The following is a 10,621-nucleotide window of genomic DNA, read 5'->3' as shown; positions in this document are numbered from 1 at the left end:
CTGCCTGGCCCATTATATCTAGCCTCTTCTAGGCTAATTCTCACGTATTAATTTAGTCCATTTCTAATAATCTGTGTAGCACCACTAGGTGCGCTTACCGGGAAAGATTCAGCATGTCTGACCTGGAGGCTGGTTGCATCATGTCTGGCTCTGAGAGGAGCTGCCCTGCATCTGAGCTCACTTCCTCTTCCTCCCAGCATTCTGTACTGTTTACTCCACCCACCTATGTTCTAACCTACGAGGACCAAGCAGTTTCTTTATTAATGAACCAATGACCTTCCTCCATCAATCTATCGCACCCCAGGGGTGGAAGTTGGAATATGTACAACCTTTAACACTCATCATGATAGCTTTGACATGGTCATTATCTTTAATGAAAAGAAGATTCGACTTGAAAGACTGAGACAGGTGGTTTTGACTATTTGAGTGAGGTCATCTTCAAAACCATAGGGTGACCCATTTAGAAACCATGGAGGGAAAGGAGGGGGCAGAGGAAAGGAGGAGAATGGGGAAAGGAAAAGAAGAAAGAAAAGAAAGAAGGAAATTAGGTAGAAGGGAAGGAAGGGGAGGAGGGAAGGAGAGAGGAAGGAGAAGGAGGGAAGCTGAAGAAGGGGAGAAGCTAGATCACACTTCATAGTTTTAAAGGGGCCTGTTACCAGGGGGCGGGGCCACTGCTCCAGAAGGGCAGTAGTAGACAATGACGAATGAATGAAAGTCTGTCTGCTCTGTGTCATTTGAGCCTGAGCTAGAGAAATTCAGCTAGCCTAGGCAGTACTGGCTGACACAAACCTTTCAGCAATGCCATGGCAGAGAAGCTTCTGCGAGTCTCTTTGAGAGGTGTTGGGTGATTTCATCAATGGGGCTTCGAAACAGCTGTAGCATATTGAGAAGCAGTGATTCTGGCTTGGCAGAGTCAGCTCAGCCAGAAGACAACGCAGGTCCCAGTCACATCTCTGGCAGTCACAAGCACAAATGGGGCATTTGGGACTGTGTGGAACCAACCCCTAACAGCCACCAATCTCAGAACCAGGCAGTCAACCTACAGCAACTTTTTGGCATCGTCTACAATAAAAAACTGAAGCTATCATCTAAGTATGCTTACCAAAATTTATTTTTGGATGGGAAGGATTGTGACATTCGAGTTCATGCACTTGAAGTAGAATGGCCTCTACACAAAGCATTTTTGTGTCAGTCAGCCTTCTTTGCTAAGATGCTAAAAGATATTTGGAAAGAATCCCACAGTGGTGTTGTTGACCTGCAGATTAAGAACGAGGATATAGATGTCGGCTCCTTGCACTTTGTGTTTGGGTCATTGTACAGAGACGAGGACTTGCCAATAACACCCCGTCGAGCTCCTCACATTTTGGCAGCAGCATGCCTGCTTCAGGTGGAGCATGTCATCGGGCAATGTAAAGAGATTATGAACAGCAGCATCACTAGGGAAACCGTGTGCTCATACTACACAGCAGCAGAAACATATGGACTGAAATCTGTAAAGACACGCTGCTTTGACTGGCTTCTCTGTAATTTGATGACCCAACCAACTGTTGAACTTTACAGGGAAATTGATACAAAGCTCATGTATCTTCTTATTTCTTCACCTGATTTACTAGTTATGCAAAAGGAACCGGACATCTACACCACCCTGAAAGAGTGGATATTTCTTTGTCTTAATCCCTCCTGGAAAGGCCCAGTGAAGAAGATTTTAATTAATGCCAACAGGTGGCTTTCCGAGCACATGGAATGCATCGATAACCTCAGTTTTCTTGAAAGTGAAGAAGGACTAATATATCAACCGGCTTTTAAAAAACTGAGGTTCCAACATATCATCTGTGATGTGGGTGACTCAGCTACTCTTGAACGAGATCGTCTAATACCTTTAGAATGGTTGACACCCATTTATAAACAGCAGTGGTTGGCTTTGCTTCAAGAAAAAGAACAGAGGGAAATAGGGCCACGAATCATCAGTGAAGAACTAGAAGACTGCGGCATGAGATGTGGTACAATGATTAGCAGAGATGGTAAATACTCCTGGAAGTGGTCAGATTTTAGGTTTAGTTTCCCTATAAGAGTCACCTTTACCAACAGTTACATCATTTTTAGGCAAAGTCGTCAGTGTGATGGATGTTGTTTACAACATGTACGGAACGTAGTATTCAAAATAACTTTGGTGTGTTTTGATTCCAACGGGAAAGTAACATTCAGTAAAACAACTGGTCACAAAATCGTTACCTTTGAACATAATGAGGAACAAATTGCAATAAAGTTAGATGGTATAGTTTTAAGCTTCCCTTTATATATATTCTTAAATTTCCTGTTTCTATCATTAGGAAATACAGAACACTGTGATCTTGTCAATTATTAGACCATAGGAGCAGCTTACAAACATTGATTGATTCATTAACTTGAAGGCTGTGCTATGAATGTAGTTAAGATGACCAGCAACAAAATGAAAATTCTTAGGAGTCTAGCACCATCACAGAGGACTCAATTCCATCTGCACTTTATTTTTAATACATTTCTGAAGAAAAATTACACATCCAACAAAGAATTTGTCAAAGCAATTCAGAAGAAACTGGTCTTTTGATTTTTATTTACCATCAACGGTCAAGCTTCGAATGGCAATAAGAGACGTATTTGCAAGGAAAATCAGCGAAATGAACTTGTTGAGTAGATTTGATGACAGCCAAGGTTGAGACAGAATAAAAAAATTTCTTCATTGCTCAAACTGTAGTGAATCGTAGCTTATTTATATGTGTATAAGATATAAGTCATTGGTTAAAAAAATAATTGAGATTAGTCACTATTGATGTATTCTTTCAAATAACCAAATACTGTCAGGTTTTTCCAGATAGTGTAACATATAACATGTTGGTATTTTAAAATTGGTTTTCAGATCATTTTACATGATTTGGATAATTATTACTGCTTATTATCTTTAACTATTTATGCACAAAATGGATATTTATCTTATAATCGAACATGCCATCTGCTATGTAAACAAGTGAATTATGTATTCAGTGTGTTTACATAGAAGTATCTATGTTTACATACATATATGTATATATTTATGTCACCGTAAGTAGCAAAGAATGCAAGTTTTGAAAGGAATAAACAAGCCAGGAAATGGAACATGGATCTTCATGATTCCAGTCTTCTGGCTATCAAGAAAGAGTTAGTTCACTTTCCCTGCCTTAGTTTCTTTCCCGATTGCTGTGATAGAACTCCCTTAGGAGAACAACTTAAGGGAGAGGGTTTATCTCAAGCTTCAAGGGGATGCAGGACCTTGCTGCAGCTCGTTACATAACATCCACAATAATAAAAAGAGATGAGTGCTGTGCAAGTCCTAAGCTTTCTCCATTACCAAGCTGACAGCTCTAGCTATCACAACACTGCCCCTTGTCCACATGACACCACTTTCCAGCCACATCCTTCAATCCCTTCGTCCTCATAGGCTCACCACCATGTCGTGGTATAGAATGCATTCATGTGCTCACTCACAGGTGGTTTTTAAACATAAAGCAAAGAAAGCCAGCCTACAAACCACAATCCCAGAGAACCTACACAACAATGAGAACACTAAGAAGACTTACATAGATCTAATCTATATGGGAAATAGAAAAAGACAAGATCTCCTGAGTAAATTGGGAGCTTGGGGACCTTGATGGAGGATTGAAAGGGGAAGTGGAGAGGCAGGGAGGGGAGCAGAAAAAAATGTAGAGCTCAATAAATAGAAGAGAAAAGAAAAATGCATTTAGCCCAACTTTAAAGGTCCCCATAAATATTTCCAACAATTCTTTGTTTGAATTATCTTTATTAGTTTTCTTTCATACATAAACATATTTTGTTTCTATACTCACTGACTCCCACCAACTATTGGGTCTATCTTCCCACTTCCCCGCCCAGCTTCATTTGTTCTTATATAATCTACTGAGTCCAACTTGCTGTCCATATGCACATGGCTGTAGGTCTGAGATCAACTTGTTGTCCATATTCCCATGGCTGTAGGGCTGTCCACTGTACATGGATAATTTTCCAGGGATCCTATCTCTGAAGAAAACTGACTTTCTCTCCCCTGGAAGTTCTCAACTGTCCGGAGCTTATCAACCAACTGTAGTGAGCTTGTCCACAAACTATGCTGGAATAGTGATGAGATAGGTTGTATGCAAGACTTGTGCACTGTGTATGCAATTATGGCTGTGGAAAATTGAGTGTCATTTCCTGTCATGTGTAAAGACATTGCTTTGTGACAGTCTCCCTTGACTTCTGTATCTTAATAAGCTTTCTGCCACCCTCTTCTGCAGTATTCCCTGAACCTTGGAAGGAAGAGTTGTAATGTGTGGGGTGACCATCCCCAAACAGTTTCAAATGTTTAAAACTCGAAGATTTCTTAATTGTGAACACAAAATAAAAGTTATATACTTCTAGGGAAAACACTCTTGGGCAGTTCTTTTTTAAAGAAAATAAAGTCTTTCCCTTAGACGTTCTCTCTTTAAATGGACTAGGCTCACCACACGATGGAGGCTCCAAGGACTTGTGCTTTGCCCTCAGAACACCTTCCGTATGGCCCCAGGGAAGCACAGCTTTCCCTTCAGTAGTGCTGATCTCTGTAACAGTTCCAATTGCTTCCTCAGAACTAGCCTGAATACTCACCTGTTTTTAAATTCATCTTACTTATGCATGTGGGTATATTACCTGCATGTATGCCTGTATATTACTTGTGTGCTTTGTGCCCAAAAAGGCCAGAAACCAGCGTTGGACCCCCTGAGATTGAAGTTGCAGAGGTTGTGAGCAACCATGTGGGGGTGGGAATTGAATTCAGATACCCTGGAAGAGCAGCCAGTTCTATTAACTACTGAGCCATCTCTCCAGCCTATGCTTGCCTGTCTTGAAATTTCTTCTGAAAAAGAAACCAGCCTGTTATCTTTAAATGGAACTTTATTCTGGATCTCAGATTATGGAGAGAATGAAGACAGATTCTTGAGCAAAATATCAGGATAGAGTTCCTTTTGAAACCTCATGTGTTGGCCTGTAGTGTCCACATGTCTCTCAGAGTTCTTATCTTGAGCTTCTACCGGAATTGCGCATTACAATCTCCCTCCAGCTTGTTAAAGCTTTTCTAGTCCAGAGTACCAAACTCCTGCACACTTCAGCCCAAAACAGGTAAGCAGAGGGAGGCCAAAGAATCACTTATTATCTTCAAAGCAACAGCCCCACTTCTCTACCAATTTGTGTCTTAATTTCTTTTTCTGTTGCTGTGCTAGAAATCATCTCCAAAAGCAACTAAAGTGGGAAAAATTAAGGGTTCACAATTCAAGGACGCAGCCCACTATGTCAGGTAACTCACAGCTGGGCTTCAAAGACGTCAAAGGCAACAGGAGCTTGAAGTAGTTAGTCACATTGTGGCCACAACCATCCCATGATAAATGCTCTCTTAGCTCTCAGCTTGCTTCCTCTATTTTATACAGTCTAGGAGTCCCCAAACAGGAAACTATACCACCTATAGTGGGCAGAGCTTCCTATCTCAATGAACATAATTAACATACTCCACACAGGCATGCCACCATTCCTGCGTGATTATAGATTCAAGATGACAAGATTAAGAATCACACTCTACTTGTGCCATTTGGTCTTTTATATTTATTTAAATCTTCAATTTTTTTTCTAATTTCCAATATTTATTTTCTTTAAACCAATTACAGGAGTGATTTTGAATACACTACAGATGGAGAGGGCAGATCACTTTCTTAGTATAGAAAAAAGATACTTAAATTTTACCCAGTAGTATAGAAGCAATCAATTCTACAAAAGTCATCTTTTTTTAAATTTTTCCGTTCAAAAATTACACTTCCTCCCCTCCTCCCATCCCCTCCTGCTCTCCCATTCACCCACCTTCCTCCCCCTCCCTCCTTAAGAGAGGGCAGAAAACCCTGCCCTGTGGGAAGTCCAAGGCCCTCCCCACTACATCCAGGCCTAGGAAACTGTGCATGCATATAGACTAGGGTCCCAAAAAGCCAGTACATGAAGTAGAAACAAGTCCCAGTGCCTTTATGGATGGCTTCTCAGTCAGCTCCCATTGTCAGCCACTATCAGAGAGTCTGGTTTGATCACATGCTCGTTCAGTCCCGGTCCAGCTGGATTTGGTGAGCTCCCATTAGAACAGGCACACTGCCTCAGTGGGTGGACCAACCCCTCCTGGTTCTGACTTCCTTGCTCATATTCTCCCTCCTTCTGCTCTTCAACTGGACCTTGGGAGCTCAGTCCAGTGCGCTGATGAGGGTCTCTGTTTCTATCTCCATCCATCGCCAGATGAAGATTCTATGGTGATATTGGAGATAATCATCAGTGTGATAGTGGGACAAGGACAGTTCAGGCACCCTCTGCTCTGCTGCCCAAGGACCGAGCTGGAGACATCCTCATGGACACCTGGGATCCCCTCTAGAGCCAAGTCTCTTGCCAACCCTAAAATGGCTCCCTTAATGTAGATTTCTTCTTCCCTACTCCTATATCCTCCCTCCCTCCATCGCCACCCTCCCACTCCCCCAAGCTCTCCCCAGTCTTTCCCTTCTCCTCTCTCCCCTTCTCCCCTTCCCCCAACCCTACTGGCATCCCTATCTCCACCCCAACCCCTACCCCCACCCCCATGCTCCCAACTTTTACCTGGCTATCTTGTTTGGTTCCAATTTCCAGGAGGATGTCTATATGCTTTTCTTTAATCTTCAGTTTTTCAATTTTTTATTTTCATTGGTCAATGTCTATTGCAAATATTGTTAGGTGTCATGAAGACAGTTTAAGTATTAAGACATTACCATATCCACTATCCAAACCCTTCCTTTTTTTAGTTTCTTCATTCTTCCTCCTGCTAATCTCTTCCCTACTTTTTTTTTCTGCTTTCATGTCATATTTTTGTCATATAAAATGTGTAATATTTTATACAAAATAGAGGTTCCATAAATAAAAGAAAATACAATCTTTGTTTTTCTGAGTCTCAGTTTGCTTAATATGCTGATTCCCAACTTGCATCAATTTTCCCAGAAACAATATTATTTCATTCATTTTTTTAAATTTCCTCATTCTTATTTTTTTCCAACAATACATTGCAATCAGATTCTTTCCCCTTCCCTGACTCCTCCCAGATCCTCCTCACATCTCTTCCCACATAGATTCATGTTCACTCCCTCTCTATCTCTTTCTCTCTCAAACACACACACACACACGCACACCAAAAAAATAAACTAACAACCACCCCCATAAAGGATACATTTTAGGAAACTTCTACAGTAGAAGGCTTCCATATGGCTTTTCAAAAGCCCATTGCCTTAGCCGGGTGGTGGTGGCGCATGCCTTTAATCCCAGCACTCGGGAGGCAGAGGCAGGCGGATCTCTGTGAGTTTGAGGCCAGCCTGGTCTACAAGTGCTAGTTACATCCAGGACAGGAACCAAAAAGCTACGGAGAAACCCTGTCTCAAAAATTCAAAAAAAAAAAAAAAAAGAAAAAAAGAAAAGCCCATTGATGGAGGAGTTAGTTTCATTGGATAAATAAAGAAACTGCCTTAGCCCTTTAATAGGACAGAAAATTAGACAGGTGGAGTAAACAGAACAGAATGCTGGGAGAAAGAAGCTGAGTCAGGAGTCACCATGATTCTCCCACTCCAGACAGACGCAGGTTAAGATCTTTCCTAGTAAGCCAGCTCGTGGTGCTACACAGAATGTTAGAAATGGGTTAGATCAAAATGTAAGAGCTAGCCAATAAGAGGCTGGAACTAATGGGCCAGGCAGTATTTAAAAGAATACAGTTTCCATGTAATTATTTCGGGGCATAAGCTAGCCATGTGGGCGGCTAGGTGCTGGGAAGCAGCCCCGCTGCTCATTAAACCAACAGCCCGTTGCCTTAGTTGTCCCTCACCACAGCCCCTTTTCCTTGCCTTCCCATCCCTCTCCCTATTTAATCCTTCTAGTCCAGTTTCTCTAAGTCTTTTTATCACATTTTCTCTCCCTTCCTAGGAAGATCCCCTCCGCCATTCCGATCCTTCCTTAGTTACCCGACCTATTGTTATTTGAACAGAAAGACACATATCTAACCACAAAAGCTAACATCTACATAGAAGAGAAAATATGCAATATTTATCTCTCTCTGTCTAGGTTATCTCACTTGGCATGGTTGTTTCAGCCTCCATCCATTTACCTGAAAATTACATAATTTCAACCTTCTTAACAGGGGAATAATATTGCATTGCATAGTTTTACCATATTTTCCTTTCCTGTTCATTACCTGCTGATCATCTAAGCTGTTTCCAATTTCTGGATATTATGAATAGAGTAAGAAAGAAGATGGATAAGCACATGCCTCTGTAGTAGAAGGTAGAATTGATTGTGTTCAAGAGGGTATGTTTGAATCTTATGGTAGATCAGTGTTCGGCTTTCTGAGAAACCTCAGTGATTTCCACACCGGTTGTACCAGTTTGCACTCCCACCAGCAATGAATAAATGTTCCTCTTTCCCCATTCTCCACAGCATGTGCTGTCCTTTGATTTATTGATCTGGGCCAATCTGACTGGAGTAGGATGGAGTCTTAAAGTAGTTTAATTTTCATTTCCCTGATGGCTAGAGATGTTGAGTAATTTTTAAATGTTTCTCAGCCATTTGTGCTTCATGTTTTGAAAATTCTCTATTTAGTTTTATTATCCCTGGGTTTTAATTGGGTTATTTGCTTTCTTGACTATTTTTGGTTCTTTATATATTCTAGACACTAACCCTCTCTCAGATGTATAACTGATGTTTTCCCATTCTGTAGGCTGCCTATATCTGAATTATTGTGTCCTTTGCCATGCAGAAGCTTTTCAGTTTCATGAGGTCCCATTTATTAATTGTTGTTCTTAGTGTCTGTGTGTGTCCTATTTAGAAGGTCTTTTCCTGCTCCAATGAGCTCATGGCTATTCCCTACTTCTCTTCTATCAAATTCAGTGTATGCAACCTTATACTTCATTTGGAGCTGAATCTGTTTTTTTTTTTTTTTTTTTTTTTTGCAGGGTGATAAACATGACTAAATTTGCAATCCTCTACATGCAGACATCTACTGTGATCAGTATCATTGGTGAAGATATCTTTTTTATCTCCAGTGTTAAATTTTGGCTTCTTTGTCAAATATTAGGTGTCTGAATTTATTTGATTCTTCTATTAGATTCCATTGATCACAGAGTCTAGTTTTTTCCTCACATACCATGTTGTTTTTATTACTATAGCTTTGTGTATAACATGAAATTGGGAATGGCAAGCCCTCCAGCAGTTCTTCTTTTTCTGATTTTAAATTCAGGATTGTTTTAGCTCTCCTTGACATTTTTTTTGTTTTGTTTCCATATGAAACTGAAAATTGTCCTTTCAAGATTTGTGAAGAAATATATAGAAATTTTGATGGGGATTACATTCAATCAGTAGATTTATTTTGTTAAGTTGAACATTTTTATTATATTAATACTAACAATGCATGAGGAATCTCTCCATCTTCTGGTGTTTTCTTCAATTTCTTTCTTCACTGTCTTAAAGAGATTTTATCATGTTAGTCTTTCACTTAATTGGATAATGTTGCCCCAAGAAATTTCTTGATATTATTATGAAAGGTACTGTTTTCTCTAGGCTACTACTACTCTCTCTCTCTCTCTCTCTCTCTCTCTCTCTCTCTCTCTCTCTGTCTCTTTGTCTCTGTCTCTCTCTGTGTGTGTGCTAATTTTATATACTGCGGCTTTGGTACAGGTGCTAATCAACTGAAGAAATTTCCTGATGGAATCTTGTGGTCATTTATGTATAAAATCACATGCTCTACAAATAAGGCTGCTTTGCATTTTAATTTCCTCCTTCAGTTGTATTATTGCTCTAGTTAAGACTTCAGGTAGAGGCCAGGTGGTGATGGTATATGCCTTTAACCCCATCACTGTGAGTTTGAGGCCAGCCTGGGCTACAAACGAGTTCCAGGACAGGCTTCAGAACAAGCTTGTTCCTCATTTTAGTGGACTACCTGTGTTTTTCTCTCTGTTTAGGATGGTGCTGACTGTGGGTTGTTTTTTTCCTTCTAGTACCTTTTGTAGAGCTGGATTGGTTCACAGAATCTTCTAATATTTGCTTTCAATTATGAAATATTTTTTCTTTCTCTAGGGATTTTGATTTATAACTCTGTTGGGTTAAATAGTGTGGTGTGCCTTGGAGAATTTCCATCTAGGCTGTTCTGGCTTTAAGAGTCTCCATCAAGAAGCAGGTGTTTATTTTAATGGATCTGCCTTTATATGTGACTTGGTCTTTTCCCCTTGCAGTTTTTAATATCTTTTTTTCCAACTGTACTTTTAATGGTTTGGTTATTATCTGTCATGGGTAGATTCTCTTGTGATTTTGTCTATTTGGTGTTTTATATGCCTCTTGTTCCTTTACAGGAATCTATTTCTTTATAATGGGGAAATTTTCTTCTATGATTTTATTAAAAATATTTTCTGTGCCTTTGACCTGTGTATGCTTATTCTTTTTTTCCATAACTATCATCCATAGATTTGGTCTTTTAACAGTGTCCCAGATTTCCTTGATAGTTTGTGATTGTATCTTTTTTAGATCTTACACTTCTCTTGACTTGGTTTAT

The 10,621-nt window shown here is 40.1% G+C and overlaps 1 protein-coding gene across 1 annotated transcript; it reads left to right on the top strand.

Moving 5' to 3' along the window:
• The first annotated feature begins 856 nt into the window (after window positions 1-856).
• On the top strand, window positions 857-2,365 carry LOC130867566 (germ cell-less protein-like 2). Its single transcript, XM_057759609.1, has one exon. It carries the CDS (start codon window positions 857-859, stop codon window positions 2,363-2,365), a length of 1,509 nt encoding a protein of 502 aa, XP_057615592.1.
• Window positions 2,366-10,621: the final 8,256 nt, after the last annotated feature.

Source organism: Chionomys nivalis, chromosome X, assembly GCF_950005125.1.
Source record: "Chionomys nivalis chromosome X, mChiNiv1.1, whole genome shotgun sequence".
Lineage (NCBI taxonomy): Eukaryota > Metazoa > Chordata > Mammalia > Rodentia > Cricetidae > Chionomys > Chionomys nivalis.
Note: the sequence above shows the minus strand (reverse complement) of the source record. Positions and strands in the feature narration are given on the sequence as shown.

Bases quoted from the DNA above. Each gene is read 5' to 3' on its own strand.
- LOC130867566 (XM_057759609.1), top strand. From the start codon at position 857: ATGGGGCTTCGAAACAGCTGTAGCATATTGAGAAGCAGTGATTCTGGC.